At 44.0% G+C, this 27397-nt stretch overlaps 1 protein-coding gene across 2 annotated transcripts in view; it reads right to left on the bottom strand.

Annotated features, from left to right (window-relative positions):
- The window catches only part of CACNA2D2 (calcium voltage-gated channel auxiliary subunit alpha2delta 2), a 211778-nt gene that overhangs the window by 168070 nt on the left and 16311 nt on the right, over positions 1-27397 (bottom strand). For both annotated transcript variants that reach the window (XM_036390790.2, XM_036390792.2), the window contains exon 2: positions 21479-21560. In XM_036390790.2, coding sequence (XP_036246683.1) covers positions 21479-21560 — 82 coding nt within the window. The remainder of the gene's footprint in view (positions 1-21478; positions 21561-27397) is intronic.

Below are 27397 nucleotides of genomic sequence, written 5' to 3'. Positions count from 1 at the left end.
AAAACGAAGCCGAAATACAAATAAATGCATCTTAGAGAAAGTGTTTAACATCTGCCTGGCAACCTCCATAAATCTAAAAGATAGAAGGCTTCTCCTGGCCTCACACCAACAGTTTGGTCTAAAAATAGGTTAATCTTCCCGAGAGCAAAGGAGCCATCATCAACACAAAACTGCCTGCAACACGTAGGCTGCCCCCGCAGGCACACACCGCTGCCCTGGGCAGGCACAGTCACACGGTGCACAAAGGCCACTGAACTCACTAATTAATAGCCAAATTCCCTTCCTTCATCCACCCGGGGATGCTCACGTGCCCGACCTGCTGCACTGAGCAAGGGGAGCTGCTGCAATTACCTGGCACGGTCTTGCCTTGCTCCATTTTTTGGAAGAGCATTTGCATAGATGCAAATGTGTTTTCCCCCCCAACCCTGATTAACTACACAAATGTATGGCTGTATAGATTGGGATGAATATGCACACGCATGCTTTACTGTTGTGCTGACAGAGCATATTGCTTATTTGGGGAAAACAGTGAGATTTCGACTTGTTCAAGTAAAGAGGGTTATATAATCTCTCCTCCCTTGTCCCCTCTCTCAGTCTGATTTTTGATTTAACTTGTCAGATGGTTTAATACCTGTCTTATGCAGACACATGGAAATGGTCACTTATAAACTTCAGAAAACCATAGTTAGGATGCTTTTAGAGAAAAGCCAATTGTTTAATGACCTGCTAAACCAGATATAAAGCTGGGGCAATTTTTCGCACCAGAGGATTTCGGTTGTAATAAATATATCTTAACACAGAGCTAAGTGAGAAGAGTAATTACCAATTTAAACAGGAGAAAACCTCTACGAATCCCAAAGAGTTTTCATTAGCCCCCTAAAAAGCATTATAAAGCAGAGCAGGTATATCAGTAATTTTGGATGAAATATTTAAAAGCAACTGTGAAAGAACACGCATGATGGAATCGGGAAATTCGATGTTTTAACACTAGACTGGACTGCAAAGCTAGCAATATCTGCAACCTGAAATGCACAGTGAATCCATCCAAAATTAAATTGTGTGGCAGTTACATAATGTGGGACTGTATTTTTAAATATATTGTTTTGAAATGTGCTGCTTAGCTAGAGTTCTTAAACCTTAATAGTGATTGTTGTATTTTTGCTTAAAACTATTAAAAGAAGTGAGAATAGGTACTTTCAGTATGAAGTTAACAATAAAATCACCACATTTCATAAAATTACCATCACAATTAATTTTTAAAATCTTAAAAATATCAAAATCTCACATGATTCAATTAATTCTGACAAGAGCAGAGAATTAGTTTTTGAATTGGGATTTATTTTGGTTTTACCTAAGAGCTCCTCAGTCTAGCAGCATTATACATGTGCAAATCTAGGGTTTAGATGCAATCATTGGCACTGCAATGCTCTGTTCACATTGCACTGATGTGCACACTCACGAACATCATTCACCTTAGCACAGCTTTCCCCTGAAGAATATCCTTTGTTTTCAAAATTATTTAAAAAAAAAAGTAATGGAGTTGCCCGAGGAAGAATTTGCAATGCAATATTTGTTAGCACTTTGAAGTAAAGCATCAATCTCAAGCCATTTAAAAACTGCTTTTAAAAGCAAAGCTGCTAACACATAAAAGCTGGGGAAAGTAGCAACAGCATAAAAGCTGAATTTGCAGCTGGTTTGTACCACTAGAGCAGCTGAAGCAAACTCATGAATCTGGCCTTCAATTTCTAATTGATTTTATGACTTTGGCAGTGAGCACAGGAACACAGGTCTGCCTGTAGGAGGAGACCAGGGACATCAGTCCTGTGGGCTTGACACCTTTGTGTCCCCAGAGCTGCCCAGACAGCCCTGCAGCCCCCACCAGGGGCACAGGGGGGCACAGCAGCCCTGCTGGGGATGCCCTTGGCTGTGGGGTGTCCCACTGCACAAGGGATCAATAACCAATGGATTGATACACAGGGGACAAGGGCAGAGATCAAGGAGTCCCATCAGCCAGGATCAGTGGATCACACACAAGTCACCTGCACAGGAGTTCTAAAGTCACATTAGCCCCCACCTTGCAGGCAATGTGCTGCTGACTTCACTGGGTTGTACCCGAGTAATGAGATGCAGGAATATTTAATAATTTAACCAAAGGATGACCCAGTTGCCTCAAGTACAACCTGTACCAAGCTTTCAGTTACAGCTATGGAAAATTTGTCTTCATTATCTAGTTATCATAATTTGAAACATAAAAAAAACTAAGACAAATTCCTGAAAGGACTTGATAATTAGTAATCAATCTTCTTCAGATCTGCTTACAGACTTTCAGAGGATTCCTCCACCCATAGTCCTAAGTAGTGTGCTATGCTATATTTTCACATGAAAAAGATTGAGGACTTGGACTTCAAAATAAATACTTCTGATTTCCCATAGTTTAGGTACAAGGGATCACCACCTGTTGTACAAGCTTTGTACTGAGCGAGTGAAGTCAATGCTATACAGCTGGGAACTTTAATGCCAAGAAGGCTTTTATTATTTATTATGCATTTATTATTTTTGTAAGTCACCATCAGCCTTCAGTCCCTGGAATGAGAGGCAGAGCATACCAGTAAACACAGTAAAAGAGATGGTCCTGCTGACACCCATAAGAAGTTTGTGTGAGCTGGCAATGTGAGTTGCCTGAGACATGGGAAAGACTGGCAAAAGCTGGTCTGCCTCCTTCTGCTTTAAATGAGCGAGATATAAATATAGAAACTTTGGAGAGTTGCCTCAAGTTTGCTGCATTGCAATTGCCATAACAATTGGATTATGGTCCTTATTTATTTATCCTCATTGACAAAGTGATTGGGTTTGGTCAGCTGGATCCCTTCCTTTCCTAGGGGACAACAGACAGCCCCAGGTCTCCCAGGAAAGCAGCAGAGGTCTGGCACTGGCTGACACCCAGTAATCTCCAGGGCCCTCTCAGGGACAGTTTGGACAATCCTGTCAATTCACCACTTGCCAACTCCCTCTGACTGCAGAAATTACAGCTGTGAGCTGCTCTTCAGAAGAGACAGCAGCAGAGATGCAAGAATGATTTCCTTGCACACCATGGATGTGACACAGACCCAGCCTGAATGCCACACCCTTCTGTTGAGCTGAAGCAAACAAAAGGTCAGAGATGATGAGAGTTCCCCACAGCTGAGCTAAGTCAGTGGTGTGGAATTCCTCTGACCAGTCTAAAAGCTATCTAGATTTTCTAGACAAATGGCCAGACAGGCAGGCCAGCTGTAAATGACACACAGAAGAAATCATCTGCACTGACACTGCAGTGGGGCATAGGGAGGATGATGAATTCTGGGGGTGCAGAGGCAGGGGAAGATTTGAACAAGAGTTCTGACATTATTCCTAAAGAACATTTGTTCTGTCATGGTTTAGGATGCCTCAATATTTGACCAAAAAATCCAAAGCATGGAAAAAAAGAGAAAAAAAAACAGGAAAAAACAATGCCAAATGCAATCAAGCAGTAATAGTCAAAACAAAATCCAACAGACTCCTCCGTGAAGTGTTATTCTATTATGGTATCATCTATATAGCAAAACTGATGCAAAGAAAGAAGTAGGAGTAAGAACATTCCTAAACCACCTCCAGACATCACAAAGCATCAAGATGCCACTTGTTAACAGCTGGTGTCAGGACTGGAGATACAAATAGCAAACAGGAAGGATTCACTGGCTGAGAAAATAGGCCAGAACCAAATGCAACAGACTTGAGACTGCAGCTACCCCAGCTGAATCCCCAAATATCTGTTGGACAACAGGCAAACTGAACAGGAGCCACCAGTGAGGATCAGAAGATACTGAGGCAGCCATTACTGTTCTGCCCCTCTCACTCCTGTCCCCAGTGCTGCAAATCACAGAATGGTTTGGGTTGGAAGGGACTGGAAAGATCATCCTGTTTCAACCCCTTGCTATGCCCAGGAACACCTTCCACTAGCCCAGGTTTCTCAGAGCCCCATCCCACCTGGCCTGGAACACTTCCAGGGATGGGGCAGCCACAGCTTCTCTGGGCACCCTGTGCCAGGGCCTCACCATCCCCACAGGGAAGATATTTTAATATCTAATATAAGCCTACTCTCACTTTGAAGCTATTCCCTCTTGTCCTATCACACCATGCTCTTGTGAATAGCCTCTTCCCATTTTTCTTGGAGCTCCCCTTCCAGGAACAGGAACTGGAAGTGCAGTTCGATGCACCCTCAGTTCAGAGAAGGACATTTGAAGAAAAGACAAACCTACTAAAAGGAGTAAGGGAGAAGCTAGTAAGTACACTACATGTTTAGAAAAGAACAGACCTGCAACAGACACATATTACAAGACCACAACACAATAGATGGAAAGAAAGAAAACACAGTAAATATTCTACAGCACATACAAGCAGCCCTAGAGATATATCAGAACAAATACAGAGGAAGAAATTACTACATATAGCTAACAGAGATCCACATTAGGAATGGTATTACAAGAAAGATTACCTCTGTCAAAGCCAACCCCTGGAGACCTTCTTAGGCTAATGTTTGTCCTCAGCAGCTGCTTTTAAGGTCCTTATGAAATAGGGACACCTTTTATTACAGCACCAATTTCACTTCTGCTCAGTCTTTCATGAGAAAAATAACTTAAACTGAGGCAGACCACAATAACTAGAAGCAGCTTGAGCCTTAGCCTCCCATTTAGAAGCCTGGCACAGGGAAGATTTAAGTGGGTTCACATGTGTGATTTATTTCTCCAGGGTTTGCTGGATCCCCATGAAGAGGGCTATAATAGCACATGAGAAGCTGCAACTAGAAAATCTGCCAAAATGTACTTCTCCTTGAATTCTCAAAAAGTACTGCAAAGCCCTGTTGTGCCCAAAGTTTTTCTTTGCTTTCAGTTCATGCTAATTTCAACCTATTTAGTGCCAATTTCAAAACGCGAATTACAAAACACTCTCAGTGTGCTTACTTTTCTTTTGGTTTCCTCTTGAAAATAACCAACAATATGCAGTTTGTCCCTAGACTTTTCTGTGGCAGGCATCACTAACACCCAGTGAATGTGAATTCAGAAATCCTCACTGTGGGAGGGAAATCCAGCAATAGATTGCCACACCAGGAAGATACAGAAATCCTGCCCAGGCTCCCAGAGCAGGCTAAGACAGAGACAGGACCTAACCACAGATGAGCAACTACTTTCTACCTGAACCACAAAAGTCTTCCCTTCCTTTTGCCAGCAAACCTGCTCAAGTTTGTGCCCTATCTGGACCAACTGAAACTTCACAGACTGACTGACCCAGAAATAAACTTTTTATTTGTCATTAAATCCTAAACCAAATGCCATGCAAGGAGAAAAGGTCAAAAGTCAAGTGGGATGTGATTCTTCCAGATATGAGTGGATAACGAACAGCCCAGAAGACACCACAACGTTCTCATGCCATAGAAATGCTCAGCTGAATGTTTCCATCTAATTCCTTGCAGCAACAATAGGAAGGTTAAAGTGATTTCCCTCATCAGTCTATTGCAAGGGTAAAAGATAGCCACAAAATTTAGACTAGGATGTTGAGGGCTGTTCAGATGACATATCTTTTGTTTAGCTCAGGTTCAGGCTTGAGCACAAATATTATACACTGTAATAACAATAGCTTATTATGAAATATGTTTTTCTATATAATAAATTCCCCTGGAAAACAGTTTTTGCTTTCTGGTGCAATACATAGATACGTACAGTATAATTATCACTGGTTCCCCCATAAAACAATAATCCAACATGGAATATAGAATTTGCAATTTAAGAGGGACCTATATTTCTTTAAGGTTTTTTCTTTGATTTTTCATTTTTAAACTAGTTAATAAGCCACTTCTAAATTAAATTGTTCTTGTAATGAGAAACTTATGATGAAGAAAAAATAAACCCACCCTTACAGATTTTAATATGACCATGCTTCTCTTTAGTACACATTCCCCCAGTTTTCCCTTGTCCATTTTCAAAAGGAGTCACACATGTTTGCCCTCTGGAAATGCTAAGGGCACATTTAGATATTGGATGGACAGCTATTATCCCCACTGATATCTGTACAACCAACAGTTGTCAAACCAAACCTCCTGCCCCAAAGAATGGCTTTTTCTTATCACAAGGACCACCAAGACTTACCTGCTGAAACAGAGCATGTAAAGCAAACCAGTGGAGTGAGGCTTAATGGATTATCAGGCCTAACTGCCTAAATTCTTGCTTGAGTTTTCCCTCCTGATTTCTTTTGGACTTGGTAAAGTGATTGCAGGAGATCCTGGGTGCAGAGGGCTGCAACTGAGGCAACAGAAAGAGTTCCTGTGTAGATGACATTATGGCTTGCATGGAGCAAACCAGCTGCTGAAGTGAAGAATTCAGCTTTGCCCCATCACACATTTGGAAGTTATTTGCAGAAGGATTTTTTACAGGCTTATTATTCCAAATAATATAGTAAGCTGTTGTCATCTTATTGCAAAGCTCCCATACCTTCATGGTGATTTCTCACATGCAGCTCCTCACAGCACTGACTCCTTCTCAGCACAACCAACTAGCTCCATCTCTCCTCTCAACCAGCTGACCCATTTGTAGCACTCATCTTCTTATTGGACACAGCTGTGGCCTGTTTAGGGCAGGCCTGTTCCTAGTCTTTGGTGATTAGCACAGCTGCAACTCCTCAGGTGTGAGACTGCCTTCTGTACTATCTTTATTTTCTTGCATTCTATCCCTCCACAGTAAGCTGCTTTTGCCAATACTTCAAGTTAGCCACACTGCAGAGTGTGATTCCTGGACACTCATGAGCTGAGTGAGGAGGCCTTGGAGATGCCCTCTGCAGTGTCATGAAAGACCATCTCTAGCACCTGGCTGAGGAAATCCAATAACCAGAAGCTGACACAGTGGTGTTGCAAAAAAAAAACCCTACCAAAACCAACCAACACTTAGAAAACAAAACAACCCCACCTTCCCACTTCACACGGAGAAATTACAGGTGGATTTTGATAAGATCAACCTGTAGCTTTATTCAGAGAAGTGGAGTTTGTTTAAATAAGTGCACGGATAAATACATTTCATGTTACCAATGTGAAAATGTTGGGGCACCCAAAATTCAAGCATCTGACTTTCTCTACTTCCAGCACAGCAGTGCCACTTAGGATAAAGCTCGTAGTCAAACAGAAATACAGTATCTGCAGTAAAACACATACAAAATTACCACAAAAGTAATTGCTTTTGGTATAAATGGTTGTCTTCAAAGTTTTCTCTAGCACACAAGTCCCTTCAGAAAGAGCAAGAATAAATTTACTGCATGTGAATTTATTCAAAGCTAGTAGATTCAGTATAATGAAATCCTCCTAAGTAAATATATGATAAAGAAGCCAATGTTTAGCACTTGACCTCAGGAGCTGGGATTTCTTGACACAAGGCTGTAATGCAAAGCAGCAGGAACCTCAGGACTGCTGGCACAGAGGAGTCAAGCAAAGAAAATCTCAGGGGGCTCAACTCCTGGGTGGAGATGGAGCCATACAGGGACTGAAACAACCAGTGCCACCAGAGGGTCATCTCTGGGGGGGACTCTGAAAGCCCCCAAATCACAATTCCTCTGCCAAGGGCCATGAAACACTCTGCATACATCTAAAAATGGTGATTTTTGCTGATTTTTCCCCCAGACTTCATTGTCACATTGCCCAGTAAGTGAACTGCAGCACACTTTGGTTTCCCCTACAGAGACAGGTGCTCTTTGTGAGAATAACTTTTTTAGTCTGTTATAGTAAGAGAGAAAAAGAAATGGCCATTCATTTGCATGAAAATCTTCACTCCCATGACACCTACTCCTTGTCCAGAGTGTTGTTTCTCTGTTACCTGACATCCCTCTGGATCAGGAGCTAAAAAGCCTTGGTGCCCACTATTCCATTCAGTGGATGGGTGTAGAATGGCATTTCCTGTGCCACAGATCTTCCCACTTCCGAGCTTCACCATTCATATAACAAGCACCACAGGAGTCCTATTGGTTGTGGGTGACAGCAGGGGTGGAAAACCCTGCTCCTGCAGAAGTAACTGAGACCAAGGCCTACACCCATGGTGACCAATGACAACCCATGTATGCTGTGTCAAAGAAGATGAAGTGCAAAAGCTCTCTAAATTCATGTTATCTCTGCATACAGCATGTCACTTAATTGCCCAGAAAAGCCTCTTGGAGAAGCATATGGGAAGTTTTCCCATGAAAAATGACACCGCTCAAAGTCTTTTCTAGCTAGAAACCACTCAACAGAATCTATCACTACTGACATCTGGGACATAAGCTTCAGAGCAGTTAATTTACCATTTTAGCTTGAGCCAGTTTCCCATAGACATTGATATCCAAAGTAGGTAATTGTTATGCCAGAAAGCAGAATCATTAGAGGAAAAGAAAAAGGTGAAGAAGAAACCTATGCAGTAATTCTCCTGCAGTATTCAGACCTGCCAAAGCTTCATTTAGGATTGCTGATGACCCCTCTCTGGCCTCCCACATTGCTGGACTTCTAAGACAATGCTTCTACAGCTATTCTACAAGATCATGAATAGCCTGTAGAAGTATTGCAGTAACAAACACCAAGACAAGCCCCAGCAAGGTCCCAGACCAGACAATAAAGCCTTTGTGAATGCTGGTACAACAGCAGCTCACCTTTAGCACGGAGCTCAGGCTCTCAGCTGTGCTAATTAATTGCTTAAGGAGTTGTCACCATCTGGGTGACGCAGAGGCAGCAGCCATTGCCACCCCTCCCCTCCCTGCCGCAGTCACATTACCTGCTCTTCTCAAGGACCTCCTAGGGCTGGCTCCTCATCTGTGCCCTGCACAGCCTCCACACAGCCCTGCTCCACCTCTGCCAGGAGCTGAGAGGAGCCAGACCACAGCAGCTCTTTAGGAGCAAATGCTTCCCCTGACCATCCCTTCCCCATCTCTGTCACCCCAGACATCAGCAGGAGTGATGTCTTTGCTCCACCTGCAGAGTTTCTAACCTGACAAAGCTGGTGTCCCACCTCTGCCTGGCACTTGCAGCTGCAGAGGTCACACAAGGACGTCAGGACCTTCCACCTAACACACCCTATATTGTTTACTGCATTCAGAGTGTGCACCCATACCATACCCATATGAATCTTGTGGTGATGGACAACACAAACAGAACCTGCTAAACCCCCAGAAATCAATAGCAATAAGGTGCTGCAGGAGCTGAGTAACTCCCACTAGATCATTTGTCTGTGAATCCTTTCCAAGCAGCCTTTCCAGTGGCTCCAGTACTCTTTCCAGTCTGTGAGGCTGGCATCTATGATAAACCTGATCCTACAAGCTGAAAGTACATGGCTTTCCTCTACTGACACCACTCCAGGGGATGCCCACGGACACCAAAAGACCTGTAAAAAGATTGCCTCATCAAGCAGGACACAATCACATGCCACTTTACAGGCTGGCAAATGGACACCCCCTGTAAAACTAACCCCAACCCTATTTTGTGACTGCACCTGGGCAGTAACCAGCTTTTGTTTAAAATTACTCCCCTCATTTCCCAGCTCTGCCTCCAGAGCTGTGTGAAAAACACTGCTGGTTATTTTTTAGAGGTGAATCAACACTAATTCAAACTTGATGGCAACTTAATGACTCCCATCAGCAGCTCTGCACAGAGCAGAGCAGTGACCTCAAGCCAGTGGCTGACTGAAGGGCACCCACACCCACATAATACATGTGTCATGTACAAGGGGATCTTCTTTAATTTGCACTGGGTATCAGCATATGTTTTAGAAATGAATCAGATTGTAAGCAATATGTTAGAAAGACAGGCCAGGCTCTTGGAAGACTGGGGCTAGGAGAAGGTTTCTGCTAGCAGAGTGCTTTCAGTCTGAGGTTTGTACTGAAGTTATTACACCTACACCTGTGATGAAAAATCCTTCCTTAAGACTGCACTGCAATAGCAGGAGAAGCCTGATTCCTTATTAAGTTGTGTAAGCAGAGAGGTCAAGTACAGAAGGGCTGAAAACCTGCAATTCCCCCCCCTCCTTTGGGATGCCACGGGTCAAGGTGGAAGTACAATGGCAAGTACATTTGCCCTGATGCTGCATTTGCTCTGTGGGTCAACAGAGACCATCTACTCCCTGGGCTGTCATTCTGGCATCTTTCATAACCACTAACCTCTCTTCTAAAAGAAAAAGGAGGTTTTATTAGAAAGTCAGTGGACGATCCAAATGTCAGAGTGAAAATTCCAGAGGAAGGTTAAGGATTTTTTTACTTTTTATTTTTTTTTAATACAGCTGCACTGGAGGTAAGTGAACACCAGAGCATTTTGATTTCCTGCCTGGTTTCAATAAACGTTGCACTCCCAGGCACCCAAGGGACTGCTGTGGTTTGTCAAAACCAATTAATTTTCTTCCACAGAATGCTTCAGGCACCTCAAAATGTCGTTCGAGAGCTAGCACACATCTAAGGAGGAGGGAAAGCCGGCAATCAACTGCTGCTCAGGCTCTGCATCAGGAGCACAGACCTGAAAACTCACACCAACAGCAGAGGCAAGGAGAGGACGATGGTTTATCACTTCAGTCATGGGAGGGAGCTGAGGGCAGAGCCAACCAGAAAATGCCATGTGTTGTAGGCCCTGTGAATATAAACAAGAAGCTGCCCCTTTTGAAATTTGCCAGAAGTAAGTTTCCTAGGGGAGAATTCAAAGCTGAAAGTTTCTCTCTCTCACTTTGCATTTCCTAGGATTCACTGCTCAGTGCTAATAGATGTAGTAATGGGCCAGAAGAGACAAACTGAACAGTTGTTATTAAAGAAGACATTTGGTAGATATGCCCTGGAGTTGGGATTCATAGGTTCCCTCCCCAGATTTCCATCAGACTCGCTGTGCAGAATAAGGGTTTTTCTCACCCAAGCCTCAATTTCCTATTTACAGATCAAATTTGGATGTTTTCCTTCTTTCCAGTTTTGAGATGTGAAAGTAAACTAGTTTGAAAGTAATTTTAATAATCAGCCATGAAATGCACTAGAGGTAAGCACAGTATTACCATGCTAGGATTTATTTTTCAGTGAACACCAAGTCACTGGGCACTTCAGAACATATCGGGGGCATCATTTCTACTCAGAATTGGACATACCCAGTAGTGATGCTATGAATATTCCATGTCTGTACCTCACAGCAAATTATTATCACTGAATGTTAGGTAATCACCTGTTGCTTTCTACAAAAGGCAAGGATGGGGATAGATGTTTTTCTTGCATGGCAGCACTCTGCAAAAGGGGCAGAAGACACAAGATAAGTTGAATTTTAAACTATTTGAGTTGACTGTGGAGTCACATGCAAATCCTGCTAGAGCAGGAAACAGAACAACAGCTGATGTTCCCAACAAGCACTATAGTCAGGCCCAGCCTACTCATAATGCCCAAGGAAACTGGGAACCAAGGCTCCTTTGAAGATCCCAGGCCCTTAATCAGGTCTAGTGTCATCCTTGCTGGACCACTGACAGAAACAAAGAACTTCCAAAATTAAAAATGACAGCATGCTGAGCAGTGACATAAGCTTTAGAGTGTAACAAATCTTAGAAGAACAAGGAATAAATCCACCTTTTTTTCTTTTTCTGTTCACCAACTATGGTATCTTCAATGACCTACTTGTTTTTAAAAGTAATCCAACATTTACCATTACAATCTTCTTTGCTCCTCAAGTCACATAAACCCCCTGCTGTCTCCTTCTCTATTTACCTGGCCTTACAGTCACAGCAGGGAGTTGAAAATCTGCTCCCTGCCTCCTAGCTACTAGCAAAGGCTTTGCTTGGGCATCCAACAGATGATAACTAATGCTACTGCTTAAACAATCCCTAGAGTGGCTCCTGACACATGCAGACATTTAGATCTGCCACCAGTCCAAGCCACATCAGCCAGGCATTTAGGAAACTGCCCTGATAGAAATAGCCATGCCTCTCATTCACGGCATCTCTTCGCATCAGTAAATCTCATGTTTCATTCAGGCAGGATTTTTCTCAGTGCTCTTACTTGCTATTTAATATTTATGCTATGGTCAGTGTCCAAAAAGCATGACACTATTGGTTATAGTAGGTGCTGAACAAACACATACTAAATCTGTCTTGGATGCTTCCAGGTGTGAAAGGTCAGTTAGAAAAGGGAGAAAAGTCAATAAAAGCTCAAGCCCAGGGAATAATTGAATCACGACGAGCAAGCTCAAATATAAATCTAAAATAATGAAACAGAGAAATCCTCCAAAATACACCAAAATAAAGAGGGAATGCCCCACATATATCAGTTGGCATTGATCAGCCCAAGAGCAACAGAAGAGGAAGGAGAATCCATAACCATTAGCATCTCCTTCCTGCTACATTTCTTCCTTAGGCTGTTCACCTTCCTTTGCTCTGCTCTGGACACGACCTCCCAAATCATCAGAGAACCTGGTTTATTCCTAAAACATAAAAGAGTGTGGAGCTTTTCAAGCTCATTGTATGTAGAATTGTCAAAGTAAGATGCAAAGGATACAAGCTGATGATTACCAAGATCTGGAGTCTCCCAAGAGGCAGTTCCTCCAAAAGCAGAGCCATCTCTTTCAATAAAGCAACAGCAAACTACAGCTTTAACCAGAGCACAGATTCTCAGTCTTTAAGCAAAGCTCTCCAGTACTGAAGTCCAGTTGATCTGTTTACAAGGAAGGCAAGACTGATCTAATAACAGACTCTACTCTCTCTCCCTCCCTTACAATAATATCTTAACTCAAAATAATTAAAAGGAAATAAGTACCTATAAAACTGGCAGCATCATTGCAGGCCAAAAGGTTGGCACGGATGGGTGTTTGAAATAAGTGGCCCATTCAAGTTTTTAACCTCAGATGTCAGAGGTGATCTGCTGTAATGAGGCACAATAAACACTCTTAACATGCAAAATGCCTGCTGCTGTTTACCAGGCTGGAGCCACACTGGAGCAGAACAATCACAACTGTGCCCTTGAGGAGTCACCTCCTCCCTGTTCTCCCCAGCTTCCCAAGCCCTCCTGCATTTCTACATATTGAACAAAGGAGATGTGACACATCTTACTGCTGCCTCCACACAATAACCTCAAGTATCTAACAACAGTTTCCTTCTTTAAACCTTCCAGTATAACTGCATATTTCACTCCTCTGCAGTCCAGTGATGAATGGAAGTGATGGATCATCCACAAGAATGCCAGGATCCAGTAGTGTCCAATACCTAGTGCTTGCTTGACAAACCTATCAGGAAGAAAAATGCAAATTCCCCAGCCTGCAGCATTTCAAGTTGAAGGGGCACTTAAAGCCCATAAATAATATTTAAAAACATAGAATGGGAAAAATCTGAAACTATGATGAAATACAGATACATATTTTCTATGTTTTGTATCTTGATCAGTGATAGAGTTGCATTTTTGGTTATCAGCTCTGCTCACAGGAGACTGAATTCCAGGCTATATCAATTCCCCTGTGAATGTAAAGAAAAGAACCATCTGGAGAGAATAATAAAACAATTAACTTTCCATTAAAGAATAATCTATGTATGTTTTTAAGAAGGGAAACTGTAATGATCTCTACCTAATTATTCATGCTGCATTCTGGCAGAGTTGGTATGGATTTTGCCTTGCTTTATTTTTAAACACAGCCTGAAGTTAACAACTTCAGCTGGAATGAATGTGGGGACCACACAGGCTCCTTCAGCCAAGGACAGGACAACCTGGAATGAGGGAGGCTTCCAGAAACATCAGCCAAGGTCTCATCCTTCCCATGGATTCATATGGCTGTGTAATGGCAACAGCATCAATTCAAAGATGAATATTCATGAAGATTTTACAAACATGGTTGTTGACTGGCTGGGTACATCAGCTACATTTTTGGACGCAAAACGCAAAGCAGCGCACTCGGGAGATGCACACACCTGAACATCACTCTGTTGAATGCTGGGCTCATTTAACTTGTCTCTGACAGCAATATAAATCAGAAATTACTCCATAAAACTCAACAGCAGTCCTTTTGATTGTGCAAACTCACCAACTGGCTGCAAGTGTATTATCTTTACAAAGTAATTCTGTAAAGTGGAAAGGTTCAAAGCAAGGGCTTTAAGGACTATTACTCTGCCTGTTACCCTTCTAAACACACCCTCCTCTATGGACCTGCTGGCTGTACCCATGATGGAGAACAGTTCAGGCTGCACCACACCTTGGTTCTGCAGACCTGCTCAGCCTAACCACCTGCCTCAGTTTCCCAGTGGATAATTCTAATGAGCCAGTAACTCTGCATGCCTGCACTTCATTCTAGTTTACACAGCGCTTTCCAGGCCAAGGCTCTCAAACATTTAGAAAGGACCAAATATAGTTTAAGCTAAAATTAACTGGAACATAAATACCAGGATTCAGCCACTCAGATCACTCCTTTAGAACACCTACCTGGCACTCTGGGCTTTCCAGCATGAGAAGTCACACATTAAAGAGCTGGTAAATAGTGAGACAGTGTCCAGGCAATTCTTTGCTACTATTTATTGACCAACTGATTGAGATCAGGCTCTGTGACACAGTGCGAGCACGTTTATCCCTCTCCCCTGCAAGGTGCTAAGTTTTATGATCTGAAAAAGTAATTAAAAAAAAACCGCACATAATCCTGGCACACCAACTAGTCACACCTGAGTCCTGCTGAAAAAATCCCTGCCTCAGCTTTCAAATGTTGCAGAACATTTTCATTCGCAGCTTCTGCATAAATGGAGCAAGTATGAGCCTAAGAGTCTAAGGCATTTTAGCCTTGAGACTTCCAGTCTGCTCTTCTCCTAGAACTGTAAAAGCCCATCTTTCTGCACTAAATATATATATATATATATATATATATATATACACACAACACAGACACACAGACACAACCACATACACAGATATATGCACACCCTGATGTCTCAGAGCAGGGCCCCTGCATCTGCCAACAGGCTGCACACTGCATCAGCACAATGGCTCTGGTGCAGGATCTGCACCACCCACTGGAAAGGATTTAGTGAGGGGTGCTAACGTCACACACTGAGCAGCCACATACAGCTATAAATTATTCATACACATTACTCTAATTATGCAAATGTACTAAAAGCTGGAGCATATGTTTCCCTGACATCTCGCAGTACGGATGCAATATGGTTCTAGTAGAGAGAAAGAGTGAGAAGTGAGATGATGGGTGTAAGGGGGCTAACGATGGCACACACTGGCCCAAGCAAGGGGTGCCAGAGGATCTCTCTTTCCCAACCAAGCTGCTGCAAGCCTAAGGACATTTAAATGCTCCTCCTTGGTGATATAGTGTTGTCTCTGCACTCAGTGCTGAACAGAGTGCTGAGGCTGCTGAACGGCCCAGGCAGATTAAAATAAACCCAAGCAGTTTGGAACAGGAATGTGTTTATCTGGCATCACACACTTCCTCTTATCAAACATGAGGAGCAGGGGAGGGCACAGTGATGGTGTGCGGAAGCAGGCTGTGTGCACGCTGCTAGGAGAGGGGGAGGGAAGAGAGGAGAGCAAGGCAAGGATCAGGCAGATTATGCATGAGCCTGGGAACCAAGGCCTTGGAGCTAGGCATCATCTCCCTGGGGTACAGAGCCCATCCTCCTGGGCAGTCCCCAGATAAGCACTAGCTGTTGGAAAACTCAGTGAGGTCCTTTCTCCACAGCAGCATCTGGAAGAGGGCAGGCATTCAGTGCTGCTGTGGCATAAGCAGCTGGCTTTGTGTGCTGCCCCAGCTTTGGGTTCAAACTCCTTTCAACTCTGTTGAGCATAGTGCAACCAATGGGCATCACTTGGCTCCTGTTCTGGGGGCTGGGGCTGACACCTCAGAAGGAAAAGGCCAGATGAATTCTGCTATGGTGTTTTGAAGAGAGTACTGGATTGAATGTCAGAAGATTAGGATCTAATTCCCAACTCTGCCATGCTGGGAATAAGGGACCACATCACTGTGTTTCTGTAAATGTCCAGTCCATGTGACAGAGCCCTTTGGAAGCAGACAGGCTTCTCAGACACTGTGTCCAGAGCATTGTGCAGGGGGACTCTGATTCTCTTGCATCCTTCATTTAAAATTCCATTAACACATCTCAGATTCTCCAGCCCTACTGAATGACCAGCTGAGTGTTTCTACACCCAGAGAAAACAAAAGAACAAATTAAACATCATGTAATACCACAGTTACTTGGGAGATTTAGGCTAACTTATTATTATTCCAGTAGTTACCCAAGATCAAAAAAGTTGAACAGAAAACCTTGACAGCTCCTTTGATAAGAGCATGCCTCACCTCCTGGTGCTGGCATTAAAGAGGCTCTAGCTCTGTACCAGCATTTTGTAAGGGATGCTCTCATAGAGCCACGTGAAACACTCAGTACTGCAGAGACCCCGTCACAGGAGGAGTGCCAGTGACTGCAGCACTACACAAGGCAGATGCCACTTCAGCTCTTCAGACCCAAGGCAAAATTCTGCCACTATACTAGTTTTTTTAAATTCAACTTCTTGTTTGTGCATGGCTCAATCACAGTTCCTCACCTGCAGCTGCTTGAACTAAAGCATGGCCGTGCTTTAAAAACAAGAGGGGATATATCAGAGAAGCAGCACTGAGCAGAAGGGACAGGCTGGCTGAGACAAAGGTGGGGACACCTGCACACATCCTGGTCACTCTGCCCCAAGCCCTGGCCAGCAGGGTCCTTCCCTGTCAGAAAAACCCAGAGCAATGAACAGCAGCACTTCTGCCAGGCAGAGATGCCAAACTAGCAAAACAAACTACAAGATAACAAGCAAGACTAGAAGACAGACATGAAAATCACTGAAGTAAAATCAGATATTGATTACAAGGACCAAGCTGAGCCACTTCTGCTGTGCCACAATCAGCAAACTCCTTGTGGGGCTGCATCCTAAAGGGCACAGCATGAGTCTCCCTTTCCCCTGTGCCTGTTCTCCTTTCTGTGCAGTCAGAAGATAACATCTTGTACATGCTGAGGACCAAGCACAGCACAGGCAGAGGCTCCCTGCCCTGCCCAGCTCAGACAGCAGGCTGCTCCCCACATCCCACCCTGGCCTCAGCTTTGGGGCCATCTCACCCTTTACCGACTGAGTGGTTCCTCATCACCAAGGCCAGCAGAATCCTTATCTCCCAGCCATACACCAGCAAGGCAGATCCAGACCTTGACTCCCCTTGGCTGCCCAGGGACAGGGAAGAGGGTACAAAAACAGCTTGACAGGCTGGAGATGAGGAGCAGGTGCAGCTCGGGTCCAGCTCTGCTGCCCATCCTGGCCCTGCTGCAGCCTGTCTATGGCCAGGTACTGCAACTCCAGGAGAGAGTTCTATCCTGCTATGGAAGCACTCCTCAGGAAAGACAACCAGAGGGAAGAGACAAAGGAAGACAGAGCAGGAAAGGGGGCTCAGCATTTACATCTCTTAGCTCTTCCCCCTCTCATTTGAAAGGCTTTGGCTCCCTCAGTAGCTGCCAGCAAGGAAACAAGGCCATGGGAGGCAGCCAGGGATCCCAGGTACTGGAGGAGGGGGAAGGGATGCTCTGACCAGCTCGCTGCTCACCTCAGGAGACACAGGATCAAACACAATTTAGGTTACAAGCCAGGGCAGATTTGAGCCTCAGCCCAGCTATCCAGAAAAGGAGTTTTAACACAACATCCAGGGGAGCTGCTCAGTGAGGCACAAAGCCCAGCAGCACACACAGCTCTGCTGTCATCGGTCCTGCCACAGTGCCAGCACAGCAGGACACTGGGAGGCTGGGACAGGGCTGCACCAGCATGGGAAATCTCTCTACCCTGGAGCAGGTTTTGCCGCATCTAGGCTGGAAAGACAAAATATTAATTCATTTTTGACTAAAGTTAGTAACTTTTAGTTGTGCCAAAAGCTAGGAAAAAGAGAAATGTAGTATGGTGTAGCAAGAAATGTCAAAACAAAATATTTTTTGTTCTACAAAGTGAAGAGTTCACTATAGCCAGAAAGAAGTCACTAACAGAAAAAAAACTGGAAATCAGAGAGTTGTATTTTTAGTATAATATTCCTTATTCTAGAAATAATTATTTTAAGAATGTCAATCTATTCAGACAGCATTATAGGGTCCCACATATCATCGTGCCAGTCAGAGCTAAATTAGCAGTGATTTGTGCTCTCAATTATCTCTGGTGAGCTGTGAGGGAGGCGAGGATAGGGAGGCAAAGCAACATGCCCTTATCCAAGTGCTGGGATTTGTTTTGAGGCATCCCTGGAGGAACCAGCCAGCCAACAGGATGCTGCACCAGAGGCACCTCGAGGACTGAACACTGACTTCACCAGGCAGAGAATCATCTCAGCAAGGCCAAGCTCCTCCACACAGCTCCAAGCCCACAGTGTTCAGTCATACGGGTGGCCCACCACAGCCAGTGTGTCTAATGAGGACATCTGCACTTCAGTGTTTTCAAGGTCTGGACATCAGGAGAGAAGCAAGCTGACACCTCACAGCTGAAAGAAGAGCCCTTGGCATGACTCCCCTTCACATCTCAGAGCTTCTCACCCTCCTGTAAATGCTCCAGAAAAATGGTCCTCTTGTGCAAAGAAGCATCTGCATGGTACAAGCTTGGAAAATCTCCCCAGGGGATACCTGTCTACCTGGCAGGATAGGAGGGAAGCAGGGGCATTGAACATTTAGTACCCCAACTCAAAGAAATGAGTTAAGAGTTAAAAATCTTTCTGGGATGGGCAGCGCTCCAGGAAGATAAAATATTCAGCACCATTATGTTCCTGGACACCATATTTCTGACAATAAATTTCATGCCTCATATGCCATAACAGTTATGATTTCAGGCAATAACGAAAGAACAGATCTTCATCCTTTCACATCAACCCAAGAGAAAAAGATTTGTAAGTAAACCTGGCAAATCTCAGAGGAGGGTATTTTTTATTATTATTTGGTCTGTCACTTTGGTAGCCAGGCCTGGAAAGGGAAGATCCATTTCTGCCATGGACCCACCTTCAGTGCTTACAGCTTCATAGTCCCATGAGAGCTGGCAGTGGAACCCACCACCTCCCAACAGACCCCACCAAGTTCAGAAGCACCAGTTCTGTCTTTGGTGACACTGCAGCACTGTTCCTCCCCACTGGAGCACTTTTCTAATATCACTATGCACAATGAACCAGAAATTCCCCCTGCAGACATGTCCCAGGCCAACATGGCAAGCCCAAAGAGCATCAGCAACTCTGCAAAAAACAGGCTCTACTTGCCTCATTTTTCTTTATTCTTCCTACCCTGCATGGGTCTACTCTTGCTTAATGATGAGCCTTCCTGTGAATTCCCAGTGGGTGGAATTAGCTTCTAGCTATACCATGTTTCAGCTCCCACAGCTCCTCAGGGGCTCTTCCTTCCCCCTCTGCCAGCTCACCATCTAAATTTTGAGTGTGACTGCAGGAGAATGTGGACTTTTTTTAAATTTAACTTTTTAAGTCCATGTCTCCAAATAGGTTTTAGTACCACTTTATGACATTAGACAGCTCCCATACTGTAACCCAAATGAACCTGTGTGCAGCTGGTGGGTAGGGACTCGTGCAGGTACAGCTCTGAGTTCTTCAGGGTGAAGCACTCCGTGGCATTTTCCATCAGTGAAGCTGTGCTGGTGTGCACTAGCAAGTGACGTGGTTCTTAAGTATCATCCACTTGATATTGCATCTACGAATCCAACCTGAACTCCAGATCCCCAGTTCTCCCCTAGAGATCAGCAGACAGCCTGCACCAGGCCTTTCTGGTGTTCAAACAGCTGCACAGTGGAATTTTCAGTAGCTCATTTCTTGGCTTCAGCTGGTTTATGCATTTACTAGATACAATAATTAGCTTCCTCCCTTCACAAGAAGATTCCAAAACAGATTTCAAAAAAAACCTTTCAATCCCTCTGTAGTCAGTGTATCCAGTATTAATCCATTGAAGTACTGCATTATGCTCTACCAGAAGAATTAAACAGGAAAAGTGGGAAGCTCTCTTACCTGTAATTGACTGACTGGCCAATAGGAGTCAAGTGCTGGCAAATTGGAGGTGTAATTTCTCTTTAATTATGGCATTAAAAAATTACATGATATACCTATTTAACATGCAAAGGAGTAAAATCAAAGCTAATAAGAATAAATTGTAAGAGAGGACATGTACAAAAATGTAGTAGCAATCCTTTTGTTTTTTATGACTGTGCTCTGCCGAAGAGAATGCTGGCTGCTGCACCATTGTATTGCCTGGAAAACATCCCCAGCTCTAAGACCCTGCCAACATGCAAAACTGCATTGCACAAATGCATTGCTACATTCAGAAATATCTGTTGTAACTCAAGTGGGTGTATATGCTTTTCATGCTGCACATGAAGTTTGTATCAATCCAGCTGAAGTTCAGTTGAAATGAACGCACACAAAGCCCAGACACACCATTCTAGAGCTCAAATATGAACACAAATGAATGGATGAACCATGAAGAGTTCTGCAAGCCTTCAGGTAAACTCATTTCAAAATGCATTTAAAAGAAAATAGTGTGACTTCTGTGTTTAGACAATGGATTACAACCAACAGTATAAAATATCAGCAGTTCTGTTTCAGCCAATACAGCTACTAGTGCAAGACAGACAGTAGGAGTCCCATAAAGTACTGGCATCTGAGAAGAACATGTCACTGTCACCAGAAAACACAAATACACCCATGCTTTTTTTCTGGGGTAACATATTTATCACTGTAGAGAAGTCTATTTTCTTTAGATTAACACCCTAACTGTTATTCCAAATTGCTCAATTTCAAATCAGCTAGTCAGCACAAGAGTGTGGGCAAGAGGAAACGGGGTTTTATGGGGAAAGGGAGACAGGGAAGGTTTCAAAGGCTGTTTGATCCCAAACCTAATAAACCCCAATGAAGCTGTTCTGTAACTGCCCAAACCCAACCCAGAGCACTGCTGCCAGGAGAAGAGCAGGTCTGGCCTCTGCATCCTGGTGCTAACTCAGGGAGCAGGAGGCAGATGCCAGCATCAGTAACTGAATTTTGTCTTCTGGCACTTGGAAACAGTAGCCAAACAACAAGTACAGTTTTACCTGCAATTATATTTAAAAACAAGGAGCTTCCAATGGCTAGCAAAATTATCCTTTCAACATTTCCTGCTTTGCCAACACAAGTTTAAATTTAAAACACAACCTTCAGTCCCTGGAGGAATGTTTCATTGAATTTATTGTTTTTTATTGTGTCATATAGGAAAAACTCGAAAGGCACATGCTCAGATAGCAGTGACATGCAGCCCCAGAGACAGACAGATACAAACCACACTCACTCTCACACACTTGATAAATGCCATCTGATTGCCCAGGAACCAGAAGCACAGCCAGCCATGACCCTGCACATGGATTGAGCTGAGAGGGTGACAGAGTGCAAGTGTTCACACAGGTGATTTCTGCAGAGAACATTCATTGCCACAAGAAAGGCAGCACAGGTAAAAGAAAGACAGCTTACCTTTCTGAGCTGCTGGACTCCACCAAATATCCTCATCACTCCATCAATCTCCTGCTCCAGCCTCCTGGCCCAGTACTGCATACTGCAAGAGATGGAGGGAAAGAGAGAAAGAGAAAGGGAGAGAAAGAGAGAGAAAGAGTCAGAGCCCTGACACTGAGCAGATAAGCAAGGGACTGAAGGGAGAGGGAAGAAATCAGTGCCTCAGCTAAGTTCACTGCTCTCTGCAGCACCGAGGGCAGGGCAGAGTACCAGGAACACACTGCTTTGAGAATTACAGCTGGGGCAGGTTATAAACTTCAAGACTTCCAAATTTATGCACAAGGCGCCACAGAGAGAAGAGGGGATGAAAAGGTACAACAAAAACTGCAAGGCTTGCAGCTTTATTTTCTCCTTATATAAACATTTGCAGTAGATAATTATTTAAGCCCAGAGTGATTAACAAGGTCTAAGTGCTGTGGAGTACAGAAAACAGCTTATTGCTTCAGCAGGGCTCTGTGGCAGAGAGCAAACCCCGAGCCATGGCAGGGCCAAAGGTGTCTTGTCCTGCTGCAGCAATGGATTATCACTGCAGCACCACGGGAGAGACCTGGGCACAGCCAGCAGCCAAGCACAGAGCAGAGTGACCAAGGGCTCAGCTGCTTTGCACCTTCAGCAGAGCCCAGGCTGTGCCAGGCACGGCTCTGCCAGGCCCAGGGTGGGCAGAGGGAAGGGCTGGGAGCTGCCACTGGCACATCCTGCATCCTGTACAGAGAGGGAGCTGCCAGGCCTTCCAACAGGCACAACGCCCTTCCATGCACTCAGCCACATGGATTTCACCCTACAGCAATAACACCAAGTTAAAAACAACAACAAATAAACCCTCTGCTAAATCCACAGGACTTGATAATTCTCCTTCTTTTAATGAGATTTCCTGGCTTCAGCCGCTGCCCAGGCAAATGTCAAATCTCCTGTCTGACCTGGAAAAGCAACACTCAATTGCCTCTGCACCACTTGGCACTGCCTTCAGTGCTTTTTTCACAGCAACATTTCTCTCTCAATGGATGCCACAAAAAGGAGGGAAGGAGCAGAAGGAGTAGAAGGAGTAGAAGGTAAGGCCAGCAGCAGGGCAAAGTGCTGCTGGGAGGGAGCAGACCAGCTCGGGGAGGTTGTACTTTTGTTAGGTTCACCTAATGATTTCATTCTTCATGCAGAGACGTCCCCCAGGCAGCCCACACACACTCCCCCACAACCCCCAAAGCATGGAGGGGCTCTCTCAGAGATCAAGGAGCAAAGAAACCCAAGTATTTTTCAGCTGGACACTGGAGAACTCTGAATTACACAGCACAGCCCAAAAGCTGGGCAGAATTACCAATGCAGAAAGATGCCCTGAGCTGAGGGGCAGAGCAGAGCTGAAGCTTCACTTTTGAGGGGTGAGGGACCAGCAGGACAGAGGGAAGGGCTGGCAGACAGATGTGTGTTACTGAGGCAAAATTCCTGCCAGTCAATAACATACAAGGCTGTAGATGAAAACAAGACTTAATTGTGCATGCCAAGCCTTCTCAGTAACATGTATCCAATGTAACTTATGCTATTTCCCATCTTCCCCAAGAGGCCTCTTGTCCCCTGGAAGTGTGGCTGGGGAGGGGAAATCTAGGAAATGAGATGAGTGGAGATATCAGCAAACCCCTTATTCTGCCAGAGGAGAGAGAGCAAAGCCTTCAGTGGGGCTGTCAGTGTGAAGGTACCAGGACACAGACAGAGCTGAGGGGAGGGTTGGGTTTGGGGGTTTTTGTTCCTTTTCCAATCATTTTATCAACAGTATATTCAGGTTACCCACACATCTTCTGAAGCATTTTCACCAAAAATATCCATTTTTACACAAGGCATTCACTTTAAAAAAAGCCTTGAAAAACCAAAATTGAATTTATTTTTCCCTTCCTCCAGTTTGTCCAGTGAACTGAAAAAAATCAATTATATGCTCATACTCAGCCACAGGTCTGAGAAACCCCACCGAGCACTTATGGAGCTGACACTTTTCCTTAACTTCTAGCTCTGTACAAGATCCTCGATTTCAGTGACACCTGCCTGTGTCAGCTCTCACCAGGAACACCTACACCACCACAGCAAGGAAAAATTACCTCCCATCTTGAGCTGTATCCATCAACATTAGCAACTGCTCCTATCCGCTTAAATGTCACGTATGGCCAAGCCTTCAGAAAGGATTAGTTAGAGAGGAAGACAGAGGCATCAATATTACTCTGTTGGCATATGCTAAAGAGACACTGAGCGCTCAGTTGAGCTGGGATTTACAATTAACTTAAATTTAGTCAGCAGATTTGTTTAAAAAAAATTGTTTTAACTTATTCCACCCCCTGCCTCCGCCCCAAGAAGTACTACTATTTTAGAGAAAAGTCACTGGGTTTTTCATTCATGAGAAAAGCTGCAGATCCCTTTAATTGTGCAGTCGTAGGATACCTGACTCTCATCTTACAGACCAGCAGTTTCCCCAAGAGTCCAGCTAAGCCTGGTGACATCAATATTAAAAAGAAATAAATGCACGTATTACACTATCAAATAAAAAGGACAGCATTTTGGCATAGCTCACACCAGGTTTCTAGCTTAAAAAAAAAGGAATAGCAGAAGCAGCTTCTTTTTTTTTGGTGTAGTATGGCTATCCAAGAACTTTTGCCTGTGGTAGTAAAAATTCTTTTTTCTACCCAGCACATCTCTCACCCACATCTAAGCACTGTCAGAACTCTTGTCTGATCCATTACTATGTCCCTCTACCCTGGTAATGTCCAAGACAGAAGCACGCAGAATGGGCCACATGCCAAAATTTGGAGGTTTCATCTCAGTTGTCATATACTGGGTTGAAAGTTACCATGAAAAAAAAAAAATCATTAAACTAATGCCCTTAAAATTTTCTGTAAGATGACTGTAGCAAGGCTGCAGAGGTTAAAGAAGCTGCTAGCCCATGATGAACATGGAGATTCCTGTGTGCAGTGTGTCTCCTGTGGAAGGTGTAAGCAATAGGACACGGCAGTCACTGCGTTCCTGGGCCATCGCTGCACGCCTCAGGTGCAGTACAGGGCTTGAGGAGCAATAACTCCTCCAGACACGCTGCCAGGAGTGCCCTGCTGCTCCTGTGAAATGGCATTTACAAGTAAAGCATAAAGAACACAGCTGATGCACTGGCTGGGAAGCCACTGGCACGGCTGTGGTGGTGCTCACAGAAAGGCACCAGGCTCCTTTACGAGCCATGTGCACAAACCTCCTAAAACCAAGCACCACTTTGGTGTCCACTGTAGTGAGGAAACAGGGGCCAGGAGAAAACCTTGGAGCTCCAGCTGTGTAGCTTCAGAAGAAAATGATAATTGCCTGGAAAGGCAGGAGACAGGCTGTGCTTGGCCCACATCCTCCCACACGTGGGCACACATCAGATGGCAGCCTGAGAGTCCTGGTCTTCTGTAGAGAAAACTGGAGACACTCACAGAGAAGCCACCAGTGCAAGCCATGCACTGCCAGCCTGTGGCCAGCATCAGGGACATGCCACAGCAGCTCAGCCCAAGGTCACCCTGCCCCTTGGTGGCTCTGGGTACATGGGACAGACCCCTCAGTGACACCTCCTCATGGCTAACCTAGGGGTGGGCAAGGCAGTCTCACAAACCACTAATGAGTATAAGCCTCATTGCAAGGCACCTCTCACAAAAGCACTGGGAAAAGAGAAGCAAGAGGAAAGAAAATTAGTTTTCAGCTTGAGAACATTTTTTCCTTAAAAGAAGCCTTAGGAGAGTGCTTGTTTGGCTGTGAGCAGAAGAGGAGGTTAGAAAAAAAAAACAAACCAGGAGAATTGGTCCATTTCTTTTGCTGCCTTCCTGGCCCCAAAAATAAGAGAGAGTCACAGAGACATAAAAGCACAAGAGGAGAAACTACTTGCTAAGTGGATCTACTGCCCCAAAGCTTATTGGGTTCTATAGAGTGTGTTCTGAACAAGTGTCTACACTTCACACAGTGTGTTCAGCCAAGAATGCTTCACCCTGATTCATACGCTTTGGTTCAGTGCCCAAATATTGCTATTTAATAAGGTTATTAATTACTGTGTTGTCTAATTTTTGCTGTGCAGGAACTTCTTATAATTGGCTTATTCCTTCAAGATGCTTAATCCTTTAACTATAATAGCCTGTGTCAGTGCACACACATGCATGTGTGTGTGTGCAGGATATGCCCCCTCTGAGCTCTCTTACATACCTAGGCTGTAAAAAACCCACGTGAGCAAATATTTACCCATCAAGGAAAAACAAGTTGCCTTTTTATTTTCCCCTGAAGATACAACTTAGAGAGAACACCTGTTTTCTTCCAAATAACTTACTGACCGTGCTTCCAGACATTATCAAGCCTCCCACATTGTCATTTTATGACTGTGTTTTAATTTAAAGTATGTGCCCAGGTGTTTATATAAAGGAAGGGTGGAAAAAATTGCCTTCTGGACTAGTCTTTTCTTAATATTTATCAAGACATTATTCACCTCTACCATCTGGTCTTCTCTGCAATAGGAAAGCATCTTTGACATTATTATAGGGAGGAAGGACAGGACAAATGAGTATTAGAACTACATCCTAAAGAAAAATCTTTTAAGAGACAGGAAAGGGATACTCTGTCTACACTCACCTCTTTCATGACATTATTTTGTTCTCCTCAATTCAAACACTAATTTTCTGGGTGTCTTTCTGTGTCCCATCCTCTGCTTATTTTTTCAATTTTTTGCAGCAGGATATATATTGCAAAAAACTGCACATAAAAAGCCCCAAGTGACAAACTCCCTATCAGATCCATCTTGATCCCAGTTTGACACCCCATCATGTATTAAAACATAACAAAAAGGTAACTGTGGACATGTATTAAAACATAACAAAAACATGTATTAAAACATAACAAAAAGCTAACTGTGGAGTTTTCTCAATCTGCAGCACAGAAAAAGCTGAGTGAGGAGAAAATAAGTCTGAGGGGAAAATTACACCAAAAAAATTGTGTTTCATTAACAATTCTTGAGCATGAATATTTCTCTAGGTATCTGTGAGAAAACCAACAGTAACCACCAACTTGTCACCAGCGGCATTTAGGACAATAGGAAAATTGTTCCTTAAATATGATTTCTCGATCAAAAACCAGAGGCATTACCCATTCAAGGTCTAACTCCACCTGAGAACAGAACAGGCAGTAGCTGTTCAGTCACAGATATCCAGGATGGCAGGGGTTTCAGGAACTCCTCTTCCACCACTTTCTTGCACTAAGACATCTAAGCACCTGAGCCCTCTGCATGAAGTGTTCTCTATCTATTCTTTAAATTCTCTGCTGAAGGTGAACCCAAGATCCCCACAGTACCTCTTCCCAGTTCCATTTTTCAGCACATGGTAAAAAAAGTTCCCTTTTTATTCACCCTAAATCTCAATTTCCTCTTTCCACATATCCCACCTACAGCTGACACTGAAAAAAATCTTACAACAAGCTCCTAAGAACTGGAAGATCATGATTCTGTTGCATCCTTTAGAGTAGTAAAATAAATAGAAAGGGAAACTCAGCTTTTCACAGCTTTCTCTATTTTGCACTGTTTTCTAAAACATTCATTCTTTTCATTGCCCTTCTCTGGATTCTCTACAGTGTGCCTATATCTCCAAAGACTCAAGCCAAAAAGTGAGGTCAGGTACTCCAACAGAAGCCAAACCCAGTGCTGTATGAGGAAGAAGACATCACCTCCCCAGTCTTGTCCAAGAACCTACTGAACACTGAAGAATAAATGTGCCCTTCTGCTATGACAGCACTTGGCTGACTCAAAGTGATCCACAATAACTCTCAAGATCTTTTTTGCCACGCTGCTACCCAGACGAGTGTTCTTTATTCTGTATTTGTACATTTCATTTCTCCCTCATAAGTGCAGTACTT

The sequence above is a fragment of the Molothrus ater genome, chromosome 11 (assembly GCF_012460135.2).
Source record: "Molothrus ater isolate BHLD 08-10-18 breed brown headed cowbird chromosome 11, BPBGC_Mater_1.1, whole genome shotgun sequence".
NCBI lineage: Eukaryota > Metazoa > Chordata > Aves > Passeriformes > Icteridae > Molothrus > Molothrus ater.
The sequence above is the reverse complement of the archived record's forward strand: the minus strand, read 5'-3'. Positions and strand labels throughout refer to the sequence as shown.